Genomic DNA, 22,225 nt, shown 5'->3' on the forward strand with positions numbered 1-22,225 from the left:
CTATAAGAAGTCTCTTCTAGCCATTATCCAGAAAGGTTTTGTGGATGGAATTATAAATAAGAAGGAGAAGGCTTTTCTGTGCCCTGTGGCTCCAAAACTTCCCATATTGTATATCCTCCCAAAAGTACATAAAGACCCGGTACATCCTCCAGGTCGACCAATAATCAGTGGGATAGGATCATTACTTTCCAGGATTGGGGAGTACATTGATTTCCACCTACAACCATTAGTTACTGAAACTCCCTCATACCTTAGAGACACCAAGCAGGTCCTTAATGAAGTTGACACAATACGTATATCACCAGATATGTTTCTGGTTACAGCTGATGTCAGTTCTTTATATACCAGCATCAATCATACAGATGGCATGGAAGCTACCGACTTCTATTTAACCAATTGCAGTCGTTTATCGGGAATGCAGAGGGGCTTCATTCTGGACCTGCTGCATTTTTCTATGTGTCATAATTATTTTTGGTATAATCAATCTTATTATCTACAGGTCAAGGGTGTAGCGATGGGGGCGAAGTTTGCCCCTAGCCTAGCCAACCTCTTCATGTCCAGATGGGAGGAGGATGTCATCTATGCCAGAGATTGGCCGGAGCTGGTATTATACAAGCGGTACATTGATGACATCCTCCTCCTCTGGAATGGAGAGGAAAGTGCCCTCATTAACTTCTTTACAACGTTGAACAATAACACCTTCAATATCCATCTGACATATGCTTATAGTCAGCACCAGATAAACTTTTTGGACCTTACGCTTAAGAAAAATAATGGGAGGATAGTTACTGAGTCCTTCTTTAAGGGATCCGACCGTAACAGCTATATTCCTGTTAGTAGCTGTCACCATCCAAATTGGCTGAGAAACATCCCGAAAGGCCAATTCACTCGGATAAGACGTAACTGCACAGATCTTGAGACCTATTGGTCCCAAGCAAATATTCTTAAGAATAGATTCCTTGAAAAAGGATATAAAGAACCCGAACTTGAGGAGTCCTTGACAAAAGTTGCTGACCTGGATAGGAGTGGGATGCTTTCACATAAACCACATAAGAAAAATGAAAAGGTGTGTCCCTTTGTAACAACTTTTTCAATACAATATAAACAGGTGGGAAAACTTATAAGGAAGAATTGGGATATTTTAAGAATGGACCCAGTCCTTTCACAAATATTACCCAACAAGCCTGAAATTATGTTTAGGAGGGCTCCGGCTATGAGAAACCGTATTGCTCCTAATGTTGTAAATCCCCCTTCAAAAATCTCTTTCTTTGGGGATTTAAAGGGATTCTATCCATGCAACAAATGCATCATATGCAGATGTGATAAATCTCGTAAGAGGAAAATAGATATGTTTACTTCATTATCAACAGGGAAGTCTTACACTATCAAGCAGTGCATAACGTGTAACAGCAAGTATGTTGTCTACCTCCTCAGTTGTCCCTGCAATAAGCAGTATGTGGGGCGGACAACTAGACGCCTAAGGGACCGTCTGCGGGAACATGTAGCCAACATTAAAAAAGGTTATAGGGATCATTCGCTATCTAATCACTTCAGACGGTTCCATAATAGTGATCCTACTTCTTTAAGATTTGTGGGTATAGAAATGGTATCACCACATTGGAGGGGACTTCACAAGACCAGAACAGTCTCGCAGGCCGAGACTCGCTGGGTCTACGAATTACGCACCCTTTACCCTCATGGACATAATGTGGAGGTAGACATAAATTGTTTCATTGCCAATAGCTAGGACATGAAGACTTTGTTACGTAGTATAGCGCTGTTTTTATCGTATTTTATTGTTTTGTTTTAGTTCGTTTTAATAGCCTCATTATGGTTCCGAACCATATAGAAAGTCGGAATTATTGTGTTTATATTGGACCACTTGATCTTTACGTATTAGTCCATATTATAAGACGTGGTGATCTAGAAGTCTATTAAGCCCCTTTAGAATGTGATCGCTTTATTTAATGATTTTGGGGCATTTAGAAGTTTTATATGTATTTAAGTTTATCATCACTTTCATCTTTGTATGATGATACAGAAGCCCCTTTGCCATGGTGTTAGTGATTTTTTGAGAGGGCTCTTGCGGCACTTATTTTGTGCATTCCCCTATTTATATTCCTCACTCAGATTAATTACTCCAGGTCGGGTATCTTTAATGCTTCCCTTCAGGGTGGGCAGGTATCTATATCCATCTATAGAATAAAAGAGCACCTGATTATGTGGTTGCTTGTCCGTTTCTTTAATGGGTTAATCTTCAGCAGCTATTTCCTTGCTGCCTATGATCCATGGCAATATGGCGGCGATTGGGTGGCGCATGCGCAGTTTGATACTGCACAGCCGCGATCCACGGCAAGATGGCCGCTGTTCGCGCATGCGCAGTACCGCTTTTCACGATAGAGCGGGATTTTCGCGCATGCGCGAACGGGTTTTAAATGGAAGTCTGGCTGTCACACTGCTAGTGGCGTCCATCCTCTGAAGAAGTGCTTTTTGCACGAAAGGCCTCAGGAGGAGCCAAGTAGCAAGTGTGACTTCCAGACCACTGAGACCAAGAGGAGGTCTGGTGGTCTTCGTTTTTATGCCATTGCCGGGTTAGTACTACTATTTTCCTTTCATACCTACCTGTCCGTTATTGGCTTATGGTGTGTGGATATATGTGTGCATATGACCCAGGCATTATTGCTCCAATAAAGTTTTTGATAGTACCACACTATTGGCGTTCCCCTTTTTCTTTGACTCTCCTGTTGGAGAGTGCAGATATACATCTTCCATTCTTGGGGTGTCTGGAACCAAAAAAGGGGGATCTTTGTCTTTCTACCTTTGGATCTGGAGATATTGCTACACCCAAGGCGGACGAGAGTGTTGGAGAGGGAGGATCCGTGTGGTCTCTGGAGCTGTATACCTGGCTGGTCTTTTGGAATATATCATACACAGGCGCATTTTTAATGTGCGGTCGGTGAGTGCGCAATCTTGTTATTTTCCAGTCACCTAATGAGGAGAAGACCTGCACATATTCAACTATATTATCATGAGAAAGACTTTTAAATATATATTTTAAATATATATTTTATATGTTTTATACATTTCAATTTATTACTTTTTCAGCGCTGCACTATATGTTTATATTATATGGGTCTGACTAACCAGACTTCCCTTCTGAGTAACCCCACTGACCGACTAGACCACGTTTGTTGGAAGGACGGATGTGATGTGCAGACTGAGGGAGCAATCCCACAGTCTGTGCAACTGTTGCTCAGTGCCAGAGGCCTAACGAAGAACTCCTCCTGCTCTGCTCTGACAGGTCCATACTATTTTCTGTGTGGTTTGGCAGCCTGTAGAACATTTCCCCAGAATGTGAAAGGTTCGTGTGCCCTCATAAAGCTAGTCCCCGCATCCTATGTAGTGATGGATCATGAAGAGTTTATGGTCCACAAGAAGGTAAGGATGGCAGGGAGAGTTTGCAGGGAGCTGTTCTCTGAGGGCGACCAAGCATGGGCTTGGTTCCCCTCATGGACAGGTTGGGGAATAGAACTTATGAAGCGCCTGAACAATTTTTCTGTCATCGTGGATAGTATGTTTAACGAGACCGTAGAGGCTGTCAGAGAAATTGCCCAAGAACAACGGCAGATGGGAATTTTTAGTGCTTCGGGAGAAGATGAACCTTGATTACCTTTTAGCCGCCAAAGGGGTTTTCTGTGAGTTCATCGGAGAGGATTGTTGTACTTGGAGAGAAGACACCGATGACAAGGTCCAGGCCCATATGGACAAAGTTAGTGAACTACAGGGAAAAGCTAGAGCTATAGCTAGTAAGGGTTGGAATCCGTTCAAGGGTTTGGGAGGATTGGGAGATTTCCTGTTTTCCATCGGTTCTTGGTTGAAGGAAGTGGGAGTGTATGTCCTGATGCTTCTCTTTTTCCTCTGCCTCTTATATGCCGCGGTGAGATGTTCCTGTTGCCTCATCAACCGTGTAAACCAAGCTCGGGCAGATGACCACATCTCCATGCCCGCTCCTGGGATCCCACTCCAACCACTGATCGGAGGAAGACCTCACCAACCAACCACCTTCTCTGCAGACTACGTCCTGGCTTCCCTCTAATTTATCTCCCTGAAGACCACATTCTCCAAGACCTCCAAGCAAGCTTCAAGCCTCATCGTTTGTGTCTGCGATTTGGAAAACCATCTGGGTCGAGACCAGCCTTGTGTGGCCCCGTCTGCAGGGGCAATTTGAGAATCTGCTGCTGGATCTCCCCAGACCACCGTGGGATCACAAGCCTTATTCATACCACAAGTCTGTTTGTGGTTTTTGCAAGAGCCTTCCTGTAGTGAAGGTTCCAACGCTCTTGAGGATCATTGCTTCAATCAAGCCTGTTTGCGTCGAGTCTGCGTCGGGTCTTGTTGTTTCAGGTACCTCATGGAGTTTTATTCTCAGGGACAACTACAGGAACTCTGGTCTAAGACCAACTCTTTGAGGTTTTGAGACTACACCCATCAAGCTGAAGAAGATCAAGAAGGGACACGAGGAGAATATGATAAAACAGGAGGGAATGTCATGGAAATTTTGTATTTACAGGTTGAACTTTAAATGTGTCATATATTAGTGTTATTCATATGTCTCTCGTGTGGCTTAATTAAAGCTCTGACGGCTGCAATTGGGCCATGCGCATTTACAATGTATGTATTACAGTACTCAGCTCGGTAATGGATGAGATGGCAGATCTGCGCTTATAGACAGGCGTGTATACCACCACGGCATTCGATGCGAATGCCGCCGGCGGTAGGTCGCGGGCCTGTATCCACATATCAGCAGCATAGTACCACATGGACTTCGTACCACAAGGCGCCAAGCAGTGCGAACTCCGTGTGTAGGCTCATGTATATCTTACAAGCCATTACCGACCTGAACTGTATCTGGATGGATGTGTTTTAATAAAGATCGTATCGGGTCCATTCAGATGCAGACTGGCACTGTTTAATCTAGGGGATGCTTGTACAGAGAATGGACATACTAGTAGGAGCTGATAGGATGGGAAGCCTGCTCTCCACAGAGAGCTCACCATGGGAAAGGGGGAGGGGAGAACTGGTTTCCAGTATAGATAAAAGGAAAGGCTATGCTCCAATCAGGATGTACATTCTGTGTATAGACACTCCCAATTGCATTGTTCTGTGGGAGGGGATTGACCTGACCCTCGTGTGTGGGGGCGTGTGTGGGCGTGTATGTGCTTTAATAAAACAAGAGCCTGGGGTTGGACCTGGGCTCAGAGTGAATTCCAACTGCAACCAGAGAGTGTCGCCTGATCATTCCTGGGTAATGGGAGCTCCATTTCCCCACATCTCAAGATAGCTAACCCAGTTGGAGGCGCAGGAATCGTGGAGCTAAGCTGCAGTCGCGGTAAGCGAAGTTCGCACAGCTTTATGGATTTCTGCGCATCCAACTGCGAGTACTCACGGTAAGGAAAAATTCGTTCCAAGACAGGAGGAAGGGTTGAACTCTGAAGAAGAGGGTTTACTCTCAAAACACATCAGCGTCTGCTCTTTATTGGGTGTCTATTTTGCCTATCTAGAGCTACAAATTGAGGCTATAACTGAAATCGACTTCTGGTTCATGAGTACCTTTCACTCATTTGACTTTTGGAGAATTATTGTCTGTGGTAAAAGGTACCATTGGTAATTCACTAGCTGGTGCACCCTTCTTCCCTTTCTGTTGCCGCCTCCTGATGTTTGTTTTTTTTCTTTTTTGGTGTTTTTTTTACTACTGAACAGCAAGTATTCATTGCAGGACTCCATCACAACTGCAAGTCAAGTCACCTGTTGAACTCTTGTCACTTTAAAATGGCTGTACCGCAGCTGCGGCAATGTATACTTACCCGAGTTGTGAAGGTAAATGCTTGGAGTTCCATTTTAAGGAAATTCTTACATATGGTAAACTGGTAATTTTATTTGAAAAACTGTAAAAAAAACTAATACTAGTTTGAGGTGTTTCACAGGTTAGAAAATAGTAAACTAGTGACATTAAATATGTGATTATACAGTATATAAATGAAAAAATACAAGCTGGGTGCGATATACTTTTTTATATAAAAGCATACAGATACAGAGCAAGATGCACAATGCTCAACTAAGAAAACAGATAATACATTTGGATTTCATATATGCAATGCATTTATTGCTCTACTTGTAGGAAGGTGCGGTTTGTTTTCTCCATTGCAGGCACTCAAATCAAGTGGCACCTCAGCCTAAAGAGGAGATCCAAGAAAAACAAATTTTCTTTATGGTTTCCTGGGTCAATGGAGCAGCATTCCAGTTGCTTATGCTGCATTCATGTGACCCTCGGCAACCATCTTGGGTCGGCAGGGTCTATTTAAGTCCCTGCCCCTGCATTTTGGTGTGCTTGTGGCCTGTGGCTAGTGTAGGGAGAGAGACCTCAATTGTTAGGGAAAGTAACTAGCAGTAGGGAAAGGTTCCTGACAAGTAGGGAAAGATTAGGGGCTCGCTATCTTGGAAAGGAGCTTCCCTCTTGGGACCAGACTGGCCAGGCCACTCTTTACCCTCTGAAACAGATGCTGTCGGCATCTCTCCTCCTCTACATCTGACTACATTGAGCTCTAAGTTATTTCCCCAGCGATGCTCTCCCACCTGGATGTTTGTAACATTGATATTTTGTTTAATACAAGTTCCAAGCTTTACTGCAACTGGACTCTGTGTATTTACTGCCCGCACCACTCTGCACCTCCCCACACACTTATTTATATGAAAACTGAACAAACACACCCATGCCACCATGTCAGGAATAAATCTTTATAAATAAAATTAGCTACACCTCCAATTTGGGCAACTACCAACAACTGTACATAGCATGATTCATTCTATGGTCTGTACGCTAATGGTATTCAGTGGTGTCTCTTTGGGGTTGATTTATTAAAACCAGAGAGTGCAAAATCTGGTGCAGCTTTGCAAAGAAACCAGTCTTAAATGAGCAAGCTGAAGTTAGAAGTTGATTGGCTACCATGCACAGCTGAACCAGATTTTGCACTCTCCAGTTTTAGTAAATCAACCCCTTATATTCTAACTTCTCCCAATTTTTTTTTTAGTTGCACGGTGGAAAGGTAGAACCTCTGTCTGATTTAATTGCTAATTATAACTCCATCAATGAGATTACCCTACACTCCTTGTCCCAGAGAAAACAAGACGTAAGTGTAAATCTCTCCAAAATGAGAGAAAATCCTATCTTAGACAATGGAGTGAATGTCCCTATTCAAATATTTCCCTTTTGTTCCTCTTCAACTATAAAATTCTACATCCCCCTTTAGGTTCACTTCCAATTGCAATGGTCACCAGTAGAAATAGGGTAAATCTTCCTGACAAGGACACCGACAACAATAAAAGCACTGACAGAGATTCTAGCATTTCAGAGCAATAACTCTTTAATGCTATAGTGACAAACAGCCCCTGTCATTCCAGGGAAATGTTGTAGATGGCTGTATAGGTTATTTTCATAAGATAGCAGAGTCATGTTGCAATGACAGGAAAGTCAATGGAGAGGGATTTACTAAAACTGGAGCATGGACAATCTGGTGCAATTTTGAAACCAGAAACCAATCAGCTTCCAGGTTTTATTGTCAAAGATTAATTGAACAAGCTGAAGTTAGAAGCTGATTGGCTCCCATGCACAGCTGCACCAGATTCATTGCACCAGTTTTAGTACGTTTCTCCCATTGTCTTCTTCAAAACACTGGAATTACATCCTCTGTACTGCAAATATCTAAAGTAAAATGTGTTCTGTCTAAGCTGCCAATGGATGGTGCCAAATCAGTAGATGACCATACTGTCCAGACAGACTGGGTCTAGGGACCCATGTCAATGCATAAAGCAGCATTTCAAACAGAACAGAGTAATTCACTAAAAATAAAATTCCTACTGCAGGAGTTGCTTAAAATTGTATACACTTAATAATATTCGTATATTAATGCAGACTGCATGGAAATCAGCAAGTCAATCACGGAAGTAAGACATAGCATTTCTGGAGGTGTCCTGTATACCATGGTGTACAGAATGTGTCCAGGTTCATATTAGATTCAATCTGCTGCATCAGATTAAAATGGAAACTTATTTTTTAATAACATTAAATTACAAAATGACTTGTGTAGCATTAGTACATGCTCTATTCATTTTTTTCATTGAAAGCAGAGTTTTCCTTTAAGATTTTGTGCAGTGTGTAGAATGAACACATGACTTGGAAGGATGCTTTCAGTAGGGAAAAGGTCTTTTCCCTGAAATATATGCTTTTCATAGATGCTATCTAATTGGTCAATATGAACTGCAGATTGAATGTCTTATTTGCACTGTTGTGTATTCTGTGGAATTCTACAAGACATAATGGGGTTCATTTGCTAAAACTATGCAAAATCAGGAGCAGCTGTGCATGGTAGCCAATCAGCGTCTAGCTTCAGCTTGTTCAATTAGGATTTGACAAGAAAATCCTGCAAGCTGATTGGTTTCTATGCACAGCTGCCCCAGATTTTGCATCCTCCAGTTTTAGTAAATTAACCCAAATGCAACAATGGACAGTGACAATGTTTCTATACCTTCTCAAATTTATCTTAAACATCTCGCTGTTTTCGTGCAAGCACAAACAAGCTGGAATCATGGTTACAGAGCTCATATTGCTCTTTATCATACTCTCTGTGGATGACTTCCAAATCCACAATGGAAAAGCCTGCCTCAATAATGGCACTTCTCATAAACTCCTCAGTCAACACCAAACAGGAGAACCTCTTGCCTCCAAGTAGGTAAGAGCTACAGTTAAGAATTTCACTTACAATCAGGTGCCCTCCTATTTTTATCAAAGATGCAACATTTTTAAGTACTCTGCGATAGGTATCAAGGTCACTGCAAGCACACTCTAAGCATCCAAAAGTCAGGACACAGTCAACCTTGGGCAGAACTAATGGCTCCATTGGGTTGCTTTTCAAAACATCACATTTTATGGTCTTCTCCACCTTATTTTGCAGTTTCTTTCTCTTCTCCTCTACCGTCATTCTAAAAAATAATGCACAATTTTATTTAGTTCATCATGAAATACAAGATTCAAGCATGGAGAGTACTTGCTTCTTGACTATTTTATGTTAAATCAGGGTGCATTTGTCCTGTTCTTCCTCTGTCATGATTGTCTTAATCAAGAGACCACATGGACAGCTGGTAGGACTTCTTAATACAACAGTTGTTAGTCATTTTCCAAAGGAAAATGTGTCTTGGAACAACCTGCAGCTCTTTTATGAGGAAACTTATCCATTGGTCAGTTAACAATAATTGCATTATTAACCAATTCATAAACAATGTATAGCTTATGCTGTGCAAACAGAAGGTCTGTTAGGATATATGCACAACACCAAACCAAACTGAGGAAGTACATTTTTGCTTAAAGTGAACCTGATACTAAAATACATTTTCAAAATAGACTGCTTCCTGCTTTATAATGGATTGTATGTTTTAAAGATTGGGAATACAATAATAATAGGTACTATAACATAAGCCTCAATCCCACAATAAAACTGCTGCATGATACCTCTAAATTAAAAATGCTCAGCCACACAATTTTAGGCCATAGATATTTGGTGATAGTATGCCACATTTTTGTAATTTTGTGATACCACTGCAGGTCACACCAACCGTCAGGTAAAACAAACTTCCTGTTCTACTTTGGGCTCTAGGGAGGGATTATCATCAGTACTATAGACGAATAGCCTAACTGCCTAATGCCCATCATGAGATTGTTCTTACTACAAAGCCTTTTGGAGGTATGCAGATGTAACGCCCTCTAGCTTAGCCAAAGAGATTTTTTTACATTTTTAAAGTAGAGGCTGAGTAGCAGCCTGGGATGAGTCAGCCTGGAAGTGAGGTAGTGAGGTCGTCTAAAGACAGATTGGGAGGCTCTAACAGGTCAGGGCTTCTGGAGCTCTACCACTCTTCCATAAACGTATAGAACCTTCTGTGGAGGGGGGCCAGATCTGCATGTTTGAGGGACCCTGGCCAATCTCTTGGCAGGAGGCTAGGCATGGTGTCCAGGGCAACCCTCAAAAGTGGCAGAGCCTATGCATCAGGGTCAGTGAGTGTTGGGTGTAAGATAGAGTGATAGGCTGGAGTGTAGAGCCTGGGAGGGGGCCCAGGGAAGGCGCCTACCTACAGGTAGGACCTGGAGAAGAGGTTCTCCACTGTACCACCTATCTCCAAGGGAGGACATCCCTAGCAGCAGGGAAAGAGCAAGCCCAACAAAAGGCCTGAAGGCAACCACCAATCCATTGAGCTATCAGGAAAGGACAGTGTGAGTACTCTTACACCCACTGAGCTGGAAAAGGGGAGAGGGAAGTCAGGTGGAAAACCCAACTAGCTTTTCATTTGGGACTGCTGTGCTAAATTTGCAGTTTCTGCCCCCCCGCCCAGGGAATACCCTCGGTGTAGCTGGGTAAAGAGGAATACCCTTAGTGTAGCTGGGCGAAGAGAGGATTCATCTGGAGTCTGAGGAGGTACACCAGAGAGACGGAATGCTCTTAAAGAAGAGATCTTTTTGTCCACATCTGTATATAGTTGCTAAGGAGTTTGACTCAAGTTCTAAACCCCTTAATAACATCACAAAACCAAACTCAAGGACTGTTTACTGACTCTGAGTGCAAAGTGTGGAAGAAAAATGTGTGCTGCCTGGCTGTGCAGAGCTTTAGGGGAACCCAAAACTCAGCGATTCCTAAAGGGGTGTTGCTACACATATATATGGATATATGGCCTCTCACTGGGTGGGCTTTAATGCTGAGAGGCTGCATATATGCGTCCCTATGTAAACATTTTCCTGTGCTGAAAGATCGTTCTCTGTGAGCTCCCAACACAGTTACCAGCGGTTACCGGAAAGCTCCCAATATGCACTGATCATGTGACCATTGTGACTGCCAATCATAGCGGTCACGTGATCGGAATGTCTGCCTCCCATCATTTAGAGCCTCCTAAAATGCCAAGAGGCAGTGGTGGGAAGGGGTTAAAAAGGCTTCTGTGTTGAAAAAATTGAGAACGGCAGATCGATAGCAATATGCAGATCTCAATGCACTCTCAGAAAAAGAAAATCTTTAGGCCTCTAAACATATTTCATAGCAATCTCTCAGTGGATGCAGAGTTGTCATAGCCCTCTCTCTAGTAACAAAAAGGTCACAGCATTATCTCTGGCAATATGAGTTACAGTCCTTTATCTGGTAACATGAAGCTCATAAATCTAATTTTTTTGTGTATTGTGCATTTAACTCTATAATCATAGCAACATTTTCCCATAGTTTGTATCATTCTCTGTGAACATGGCAGCATTGCCCTCTGCCAATTTATATTATCTATTAGTTCAGGGCTTGAAAAAGCCGCTAGCCCACTCGCCAAATGCGAGGAGAAATTGTCTATCGGTGAGTGGCGAGCACAGATGATGGAGCGGCTGCGCTCCAAGCCTCATTGTGAAGCCGAGTTCCGGTTTCCAACGTCCGGTTTCCGGCTTCTTCGGCACCGCCGCTGAGGGGACAGGTGCAGGAGTGGTGCGCTCTCCTCCGCTGAGAGGAGACACCCTCTCCACCGCCACGGGGGACTTGAGGAGTAAGTACTGTATACGTGTCATATCACTATAATGGAGTACAGGGGAGCTGGGATATACATTACCGTATACAGTTTTATATTTTGGACTCTTTATTCTAAAGAAAAATGTAATTTCATAAGCTTTTAGGGGGCGTGGTTGGGGGCAAGGCTGGGGGGTGGGATTGGGGGACGGTCTGGGGGTGGCGTTGGAGGCGGACCTGGGCAAAGTTGGGTGGGGAGTAAGGTTTGTGCCTGGCTAGTAGGTCTAAACTCGAAATTTTAAGCCTTGTATAATTAGTTACATGTCCCAGACGTAGCTTTGTAAAGAAGCACATGGACTCACTTGGGGATTGCAGAAAAGTCAAACACACAGCTTCTAGGTTGGCAGTTAGCTGACCTCCTGCTAACACCTTTTTAGTACAGGTGGGAATGGCAAAAAGAGGGAAATTATTGATCCGGAAGCTGTGTGGTCAGTAAGTGACTAGTACTAATCACAAGAGCAATGAACACGGCTCCAGATTGTTCCCCTCTTCCACTACCACTCACACCTTGTTCCGGGTGCTAGCCCTGTCCACACCAGACTCCAACAGGCAAAGAAACATCTGATGGCTGCACATTCAGTAAAATCATCTTTACTAGAAATTACTTCTTATAAAATACTTCCACAAAACATGTCAGAGAATTCAGAATTCCAGCTAATGTTTCTTGTTCCATCAGCACTTAGTCATAGCTCTAAGAGCTGATGGAGTATGAAATGTGTTACCTGGAGTTCTGCATTCCCGGACATGTTTTGTGGAAGTATTTTAAAAGAAGGAATTTCTAACAAAGGTGATTTTACTGGATGTGCAGCCAAGAGATGTGTTTTTGCCTATGATTAGTACTAATGTTTTAGGGGTGCCTCCCATCCTACAGATATTATAAGTGAGGAACAAGTACCTGGTTGTGTCTGCTCTATGGAACTGGAGATACCTGGGTTCCTTATACAACCACTTTAATTAAAATTGTTTAATCATACCCTTTTCCTTCCAGATCACAGACTTTTTGTATAGCTCCAGTCCAGTCAAATGTTCCAGGCTCATTTCTAAGACTTCGTTCATAGTACTCTCTGTTGCGATCAGTATAGTCTGCTCCAATGATCTCATCAAAAGCTTCACAAGCTGACAGGTCCTGATAAATGGTAGGTCCATGTCCAATATCAATTAAGGTTTTTCCCTTGACACCTCCTTTTAGAGAAATAAAAACACATTTAAATTGATTATTAATTATTATTATTAATTTGGCCAGTTTTGAAATACAGTATTTATATATGACATTACATCTGTGCATTTTAAAAAGAACAAAAACAACTTTTGATATCGCATTAATATGCTAAACCATATATAAGATTGGGGTGGTTGCCACTTGTTTGTACAGCTTGCCGACTGAATTTGGCTTGTGAGCACACTTGATGCCTCCAGATGCCGCCATTGTGATCTTGCCGGGCATCCAGTGTATTCCTGTTCCTTTAAGGAGGATTGGGCTCCCTCCAGACAAACCTTCCCTTAATCTATTTATCCACTGCTATATGTGCTCCAACTTGTAGAATCTCAAAACTACAGAGTTAGGACCGCAGTATACAGAGGAGCCTTGACATAAGCACTGCAGCTTACACATATATTTGCAAATGTATGCAACTAAACCCTCTGTTTTTAATGTAAATTGTTAAACAGGGTCAATTTGGTTTTTTTTTCGTTTTTTGCAGGCTGGCTGGTAAGTGTGCTGGGAAATTTTTGTTTGTTTGTGATGTGTGTTGCCCTTCCATGTCCACCTTACTGCAAAAGCAAGTTATAGATTGGGGTGGTTGCCAGTCGTTTGCACAGCTTACTGGCTGAATTTGGTGCCAGGACACACTGGATGCCTCCAGCTGCCAATGCGCTCTTGCTGGGCATCCTGTGCATCCCTGTGCCTTTACAAGGTGTGAGCTCCCTTCAGGCAAACCTGGCCTTAATCTATCCATCCACTGGTATATGTGATTCACCTTGGAGACTCTCAAAACTATAGTTAGGACCGCAGTATACAGAGGAGCCTTAGTAGTCACTGCTGCATGCACATATTTTTGCAAATGTCTGCAACTAAAACCTCTGTTTTTAATGTACATTGTTAGACAGGGTCAATATGGTTTTTTTGCAGGCTAGCTGGTAAATGGGTTGGGAAATTTTTGTTTGTGTTAAACCTTATATCAGAGTTTAATGATTGGGTTTAGATGGGCAGATTAAATTACTGAAGCAATACTGCTGCAAAAAGTAATGTTAAAGCCCTGTTACCTCTAAAAGAATATTCCAAATAATCATCTTTCCTGGTGCTTACGCTAGACAACACAGCTTAGTTTGCTAGTCCTCATTACCTGATTCACACTAGGAAATGGACACTTCCAGGAGTGTCAATCTCCAGAATCACTTTAAACCCAAATGCAGATTAATAATTTCCTCTCGTAGTCCATTAACTGGGAATATGTTAGCACAATTCAAAGGTGGAACTTTAACAATGGTCCCATATTGACCTGTTGGATTTTAACAGATTCTCCTAGCCTTCCTAATGATGACCTGCCCTGTAGCTGTACGCAGAGACTCACCGACTGACAGCAGCAGACAAAGAGACAGACAGACTTTGTATTCAAACTTGCTTTCAGTTTCTTTGACCTCTACCACAGGCATGGTTAGGACTTGTCAGGCCTCTGTCACAGGCCAGTTTGGACACTATAGGCCCAGACAGCAAGCTAGGAGAACAAAACACCTTTCTTGACTCTGGCTTCCTCATCAAGGCAAAGAGCTTAGGTGGCATGGACTAGACCTCTCTGAAACTACACAAGACTGGACCCTGCGGCCTTTAAAACCTCATCATGCAGGACCTGGGATGTAAAGACCCTTCTAGAAGAATTCTATAAATATTTATCCTCTTCCTCAGCCCTCCTCGGTGATTGGCCAGGGCAGACATATTCACAACCCAATACATTGCTCCTTCTCACTGTACCTACTGGAGAATAATGTATAGCTGCAAACACTAAACTTGTACTAGTAGCACTCCAATGTAAGGCAAGGTCCCTACAGATTCAGTTCTGTAGTGTCATAGGTGCAGCAATTTCATTTTTCCCCTGACCAGAATTGGTTTATGTTATAATGCTGTGGAATGCAAGTGTTAGTGTAGCATTTAATTTGTATCCAAGTATCTGCGACTCAAAGCAGCCTTTTTCAACCAAGGTTCCCAGGCACCCTGGGTGCCTTCAGGCTTCTTCTGGGGGGCCTTGGAAAAATGCCCAAAATTTGTATACAAGCCAGCAGGTGGATCAATTCTGCCTTTTTGTACACAAAGCAACGGGTTTTCATTGTACACTTTTATGACCTTCTAGCTGCCGGTGTCCTGACAACCAATGCCATCATCAGTTGATAAGGAGGACATCGGGTGCATGCATATTATTATTAATTTTATTATTATACAGTATTTATATAGCGCCAACAGTTTGCTCAGCGCTGTACATTATAATGGGAGACAGTACATGAGACAGCACAGTTACAATACAATACACAAGGGGTTCGAAGGCCCTGCTCCTTGGAGCTTACAATCTAGGAGGGAAGGGAGAGTGGTACAGGAGGAAATAGCTGTGGGGGGTGGGGTGGTGGGAAGAGCGAAGCAGATGGGCAGTTAGGTGAGGGCGGGGTAGGCTTCTCTGAAGAGATGGGTTTTCAGGGTGCACCTAAAGGTGAGGAGGGTAGGAGACAGTCTGATGGATTGGGGTAGTGAGTTCCAGAGGATGGGGGAAGCCCTGGAGAAGTCCTAGAGATGGGCATGGGAGGAGGAGACCAGGGAACTAGAGAGTAGGAGGTCTTGTGAGGAGCGGAGAGTGCGTTTTGGGTGGTAGATGGATATCAGGTCGGTGATGTAGGTTGGGCCAGTGTTATGAACAGCTTTGTACGTCAATGTTAATAATTTGAATTTTATGCGTTGGGCAATCGGAAGCCAGTGGAGGGATTGACAGAGGGGGGTGGCGGATATGAAGCGGTTAGTAAGGTGGATGAGTCTGGCCGCAGAATTCAGGATAGAGTGAAGCGGGGATAGCCTGTGTTGAGGTAGGCCGGCGAGGAGGGAGTTACAGTAGTCAAGTTGTGATATAATAAGGGAGTGAATGAGTTGCTTTGTAGTTTCTGGAGTTAGGAGCGGGCGTATTTTGGAGATGTTGCGGAGGTGGAGTCTACATGAATTTGTTAGTTATTGGACCTGGGGCTGAAAGGACAGATTGGAGTCTAGGATGACACCTAGTACTCTGGCTTGCGGGGTGGTGGCGTTGTTGGTCGTGATGGAGAAGTCGGGGGGGGGGCGCGGGCTGGGGGGAAAACTAGGAGCTCAGTTTTGGCAAGGTTTAATTTGAGGAAGTGGAGTGACATCCAGTCTGATATGTCGTTCAGGAGGCTAGTGATTCGGGAGGAGACTGAAGGGGTGAGGCGGGGGGTAGAGAGATAGATTTGAGTGTCATTGGCATAGAGATGGTAGTTGAAGCCGTGGGAGTGTATCAGTTGAGCAAGGGTGGAGGTGTAGATGGAGAAGAGAAGGGGCCCGAGGACAGAACCTTGGGGGACCCCAACAGAGAGGGGGAGTGAGGGGGAGGTGGCAGCGTTATAGGTAACACTGAAGGAGCGCTGTGATAGATTGGAAGAGAGCCAGGAGAGAGCGGAGTCTCTGAGGCCAAAAGAGTATAGTTTTTTTTTGAGGAGGGGGTGGTCGACCGTGTCGAAAGCCACAGAGAGGTCGAGGAGTAATAGCACTGAGTAGTGGCCATTGGCTTTGGCGGTTAGCAGGTCGTTGGTGAGTTTGAGTAGGGCAGTTTCGGTGGAGAGTAGGGGATGGAAGCCAGATTGTAGGGGATCAAGGAGGTTGTTGTCGGTGAGGTGGGAGCTTAGGCGATTATAGACTAAGTGCTCAAGGAGTTTGGATGAAAATGGCAGCAGGGAGATGGGTCTAAGGTTGTTTAGGTCGGTGGGATCCAAGGAGGGTAAGTGTTTTAAGTATGGGAGTGATGTGCACGTGCTTCAGAGGGGAGGGAAATGAGCCAGTAGAGAGGGAGAGATTAAAGATGTGGGTGAGGGAGCATAGGATGGAGGAGGAGGGTGATCGTAGGAGTTGTGTGGGAACATGGTCAAGGGGGCAGGTGGTAAGGCGAGCTTCAGAGAAGACCTTAGTGACTTCTTCAGTGGCAGCAGGGTCGAAGGAGTGGAGTATTGAGGGGGTTTTAGTGTGAGGAATGTTGGGCGGGGTGGAGGTCTGGACAGTGGCGAGATCGAAGGAGAGGAGTGTTGAGGGGGTTTTCGTGTGAGGGATGCTAGGTGGGGCGGAAGTCTGAGCAGTGGTGATGTCCCTGCGAATTGCATTGATCTTGCTTTGGAAGTGGTTAGCAATCTCGTGGGCGGTGAGTGAGGTGCTAGGTGGAGGTGAGGGCAGAGAGAGCAGGGAGTTGAAAGTGGAGAAGAGCCGGGGAGGACTGGAGGAGAGGGTATTGATGAGGGTTACAAAGTAGGCTTGCTTGGCAGCGTAGAGGGAGGAAGTGTAGGTGAGGAAGGCGGATTTATATCGGGTGAACGCTTGTTGGGATCTGGTATCATATCATCCTTGTTTGCCTCTCCCTTACCCCTCTCTCTCAGCACTGGGGTCACATTAACCAAAGTGCAAAGGTGTATTTGTTTTATAAGAATAAATCACCTCTAACGTCAGGTGTACTCGATGTATGTAGAATGTTTTTTACATTTTAGAATGGGGTGCCTTGAGATTGTACAGGTTAAGAAACACTTACACATAGCATTTGAAGCAGTTGTGCATGCCAACAGAATATTTGTCATATCTAACAATCTAATGTTTTTTGCTCTGAGCATAGGGGCATATCCCTTGAAATGCATCAACTCCTTGTTTTGCCATGGTGTGCTGTTCAGTTCTGCCTACCCAACTCAGTCTTGATCCATCTAGAGCAGGGGTCTCTAAACTTTCTAAACAAAGGGCCAGTTTACTTTCCTTTAGTGTTTAGGGGGGGCCGGACTGTGGCCATTGGGAGTAGATAATGCCTCAGGCTTGGTAATCAGTGGAAGTAAAAAAAAAATACATAGCACCCCTGTGGTCAGTACAAAGTGTAATAGTGCCCCATAATTGGTATAGGCAGGTGGAATAGTGCCCCTATCGTTGATGTCAGTGGTAGGAAGAGCGCCCCATTGTTGTTGTCAATGAAAGGAATAGTACCCCATAATTGTGCCGGTGGGAAGAATAGTTCGCCATCTTTGGTGTCAGTAGAAGTAATAGTGCCCCATTGTTGGTGTCAGTGGCAGCGATATTGCTCCATCATTGATGTCTGAGGAAAAAGTTATGCCCAATAACTTCTGTCATAGGGAGGCATTATGCCCCACCATTGGTGTCAATAGGGGAAACAGAGCCTTGTTCAAGGAATAGTGTCCCAAGGCCTGAATAAAGGCAAGCAAAGGGCCACATTTGGCTTGCAGGCCACAGTTTGGAGACCACTGATCTAGAGGATGGTGTCCTAGCGACTTTAGGAGCTTGTGTTTTTAGTTGTGAGTACAACTGTTTGTGTTTTTTTCAAATAAGCAGTACTTAAAAGGTAATGCATGAAAGTGGTGCACCCTTCTTGTTTTGTCATTCACATTTAAGGATTCCCCCAGTCTGAAGAGAGCAGAAAAGCTTCAAGCTCTCCTGAATACCTCTTGAATCACCAGGCCAGCAAGTTCATCTGCTACATGACTGCCTTGTGTGTTTGCTAACAGATCAGTACACTTTAGCACAGAAATGGTATTCTTTTACTTAGTAAACACATTTCAATGCCAATATGTAATTTCATTAAATTATCAGATAAAATAAAATTTCTGACAAATAGCTAAACATACTGTATAAATACTTTATATATAAACTGTTTACTCGCCAAAGTCTTATAATTTTATTTAGCCAGTCTTATGATTTAGACCAGCCTTTCTCAACCAGGGTGCCCAGGCACCCTGGGGTGCCTTGAGGTTTCTTCAGGGGTGCCTTGGCAAAATGTCTTAAAATTGCACAAAACTTGTATACAAGCCAGGGGGTGCAACAAGCCTACTTTTTAGTTACACAAAGTAGCATGTTTTCATTGCGCACCATTTAGGACCTTCTAGCCGCCGGTGTCCTGCACAGCATCCTAGTTTGACCCTCCCCTGCCCCTCTCCATCAGTGCTGGGGTCACATTAGCTCAGTGATGGGGAAAAACTGAGGGGGAAGAGAAACATTGGAATACTAGTCAGTTCCAGTGTGCAAAAGTGTGTTAGCTCTGGAAGAATAAATCGCCTAACGTTGGGTGTCCTACATGTGTGGATGTTGCTGCGTTATATAAAACTATTAGAATAGTTTTTCACATTTTAGAATGGGGTGCCCTTTTAAAATTATGGATAGTCCTGAGGCATCCTTTAAAATTATGTATTCTAAAATGGGGAGCCTCAAGACTGTCCATAATTGTAAAAGGTGCCTCAGGACTATCCATAATTTTATATGGGCACCCCATTCTAAAATGGGGAGCCTCAGGACTATCCATAATTTTAAAGGGTGCCTCAAGACTGTACATAATGTTAAAGGTTGAGAAACACTAATGTAGACAGTTCTACTGCACTACAAATGTAGTCTGATGACATTGCTTTATCCAGTTTCATAGTTGTATGTGTGTGCATGTCACCTGCAAGATGCTTGAACAGTGTATCCCTCCCGCAAAATTCATCAAAAACGCAGCAAAAATGCAAAACGCAGTGAGGAAGAGGCTGAAATGTAACCTGCATAGGTAGTTCAGACCAACATGCAGTGTTGGTAAATGGAAAATGCAACATGTTTTGTTTAAAATGCAGCATAATGCATCACACCAAGCAACATGGATTAAGGGGGAAAATGCTGTGAAATGCATGTCAACTCAAATGTGTTTAGAGTGCACAATACTAACAAATCTTCAACAACAATGTAAAACAATTAATCTGTCCCTCTTTCTATTGTAACAGAGAAGAGTGAGAAGAGAAGAGTATATATAGATCTATCTATATATATATATATATATAGACAGACAGACAGCATATATCCTGCTTTATAGTACAATGTTGTCAGATCCAGCTGAACTCTGAGAAGAAAGCTTGGAGTTGATTTACTAAAGGCAAATAGACTGTGCACTTTGCTCCAGAGCTTGGTAAACAAGGTGAAGCTTCACTTTGCACAGAATACTGCATTTTTTGCTTGGATGTAATTTACTAAGTTCTGAAGCAACTGCACTTGCAGAGTGCACAGTCTATTTGCCTTTAGTAAATAAAAACCCATATCCTTACTGTCATTTGTTCTTTCCTTTATAGATTTCATAGTCCCTGATTATTAGTCTTTGGTGTTTTTTTTGTGTTTTTCCAGTTTTCATCTATAAATTATTTAAACTCTCCAGTTCTTCCATATAAAAAGCTCTGCCTTTGAATCTTCTGATCCTCTCTTCTGAAACGAGTAGATTACAGTATGACATACTAGCCTTCGGATATAATAATTAATAAAATAATAATGAATTGCTAAAAATTATTCTGCACTGCTATGTAATTTATCAGCAACATAAAGTTGATTTTCTAGTAAGATAACAGCAATGGAGTACTTACCCACAGTGAAAGTCTCACAAAGTTTCTTCAGTGCAAAATCCAGAAATCCATCAACCACTAAAAGTCCGGATTTTGGGCCATAGTAGATATTACAATATGCATGGGGATCAAATATGTCTTGGTAAGTATCTTTGTCTGTAAAATCTGTCTCCATTTTTACACAACAAAATGAATACAAATGCAGGGTAAGTCAGGATTTATATGTACAGTTTATAAGGAGTGGCTAAAGTATATGACTGAACAGATTATGAGTCTCAGCAAAATGAAATCATGATATCTTGCCAAATATTTTAGGAAAAACAAAGCTGAAAGTACTGGACGAGGGCCATGGTGTTTGGTAACCCTTTCTTAGTTAAACAAATATATAGAAATTGTAGCCAGGTGCTGGGCTAGGAATGAGAGTGAGGGAAACATGGGCTGCAGCTGCTCTCTGTAGAGCTGCTACACAGAGATGTTTACTTGTTGCTTATGCTAGGAGTTACCTCTCAGTGGACATTGCACCATATCCTAGCCATTCTCCTTTCTCATTTCCTTTTCATTCTCCTCTGAATTAGTTATAGTACTCTTATTTACATAGAAGATAGGGCTTATATGCACTGTTTATTGCTGACTTTGCTGATTCATGAGTCAATTCCAGTCTCTATTATAACTTAGCTCGTTATAGTGAATATACTTTCTAACAGACTTTGTCTGAAGCTATCTTCTGTATGCTCATAAAATGCTCAAACCACCATTTATTCGATTCCGTAGTTAACTTACTGCTAAAAGGTCTTGTGTATTTCCTGATGCCACATTAAAGGTATCTACACTTGCATTTTTATAGGTGTTTGCAGTCACTTTCACTCAACCAGGTATGTCAGAGGGGCTGGGGTTGTTCTTGGAGTCAAGGTGCAGAACCCAAATTACCAAGTGGCTCCTGCGGGGGTAGCGTTACAAAATTAAAAGTAAAACAACGCTAAAACACCCTGATGACTCCCTATCCAACTTAATAGTAATGGTAATAGTACCTTACCAAAAAAAGAGCACACTGATGGACTGATATCCACTGATAAACACCAGGGTACCTTCTTATCTCTTAAAGCCTAACTCAGTCCAATTTTTTGGTATTGACCAACCTGATTCAATCAGTGCAGTATATCTCCCGTGACCAAAAAATAAATGTCGTGAAAACAATATAAATGTAATAAACAAACCCACCCACTCATTGCTTGCTGAACACAAGTCAAGAGAATCTTACCTCAAATAATCTTCATAAAAAAGTGCAGCGCAACTCCCTCAGAACCCCTATCCTAAACGTAACTTGTGCCATTACTAATAGTGAATAGTGACAAACATTCGTGATTTAATTAGTTCCACCAACATAAAAGTCCATACAATACACCGATTGGCGTTAATATGTGACAATGTGAATATCTTCTTCTTTTCACGCTTCGGTGAACCACCACCACACCAGGTGAAAAACCTGCCCACCTCCAAATTAAGTCATTAACGCTCTTCTGGATATACACAGCCTTTAATCTTCCTCTTAATTTCTCTCGCCCTCCTTTTGGTCAGAAGAACTTTGGTACACTAGTTGGGTATACCTGGCAATCAGTACCTGCTCCTTGCTGTGGTGCTTTTCCTACCTTGATTCCTTTCACATGTGTGGTTTGTTTTTTTGGTATTGTTTTACTATTGGATAGAGCAGAAAAGAGTCAAGTTTTTGTTTCAGTCTGTGATCCTACTGGGAAGATTTTTTTACGACTTCCTGTCTTTATGACACTCTTACAAAAAAGACTAAGAGAGTAATAAAAGCATGGTCTGAAATTCTAACCTTTCTTGAGTCTACTAAAATGTGCTTATGTTTCTGTCTGTTCACTCATTGAAAAAATTCCTCATTACTTCCTGTTCTGACAGGGCAAATCTGCCCACAAAAGAACACAACTGACAATGACAAAAACCTGAAAGAGGATGATGATTTTGTCACTAATTTG

At 42.8% G+C, this 22,225-nt stretch overlaps 1 protein-coding gene across 1 annotated transcript; it reads right to left on the minus strand.

The window, feature by feature from the left end:
* Window positions 1-6,056: 6,056 nt before the first annotated feature.
* LOC149461343 (indolethylamine N-methyltransferase-like) lies at window positions 6,057-20,430 on the minus strand. The gene is made up of 3 exons (XM_089678442.1): window positions 20,253-20,430; window positions 12,608-12,815; window positions 6,057-9,036 (listed from the first exon to the last, which is right to left on the minus strand). The coding sequence occupies exons 1-3, from the start codon at window positions 20,404-20,406 to the stop codon at window positions 8,598-8,600; spliced, it is 801 nt and encodes a 266-aa protein (XP_089534568.1). The 5' UTR covers window positions 20,407-20,430; the 3' UTR covers window positions 6,057-8,597.
* Window positions 20,431-22,225: the final 1,795 nt, after the last annotated feature.

This window comes from Staurois parvus, unplaced genomic scaffold, assembly GCF_062004578.1.
Source record: "Staurois parvus isolate SC_StPar_1 unplaced genomic scaffold, SC_StPar_1.0 ptg000205l, whole genome shotgun sequence".
Lineage (NCBI taxonomy): Eukaryota > Metazoa > Chordata > Amphibia > Anura > Ranidae > Staurois > Staurois parvus.

What these genes read in the sequence shown, in the direction of transcription:
- LOC149461343 (XM_089678442.1), bottom strand. Translation starts at nt 20,406, where the DNA reads ATGGAGACAGATTTTACAGACAAAGATACTTACCAAGACATATTTGAT. An exon ending in TTGTGAGACTTTCACTGTGG is followed by an intron (nt 12,816 to 20,252) that starts GTAAGTACTCCA and finishes TTTCTCTAAAAG; the next exon opens with GAGGTGTCAAGGGAAAAACC. An exon ending in TGTGATCTGGAAGGAAAAGG is followed by an intron (nt 9,037 to 12,607) that starts GTATGATTAAAC and finishes ATTATTTTTTAG; the next exon opens with AATGACGGTAGAGGAGAAGA.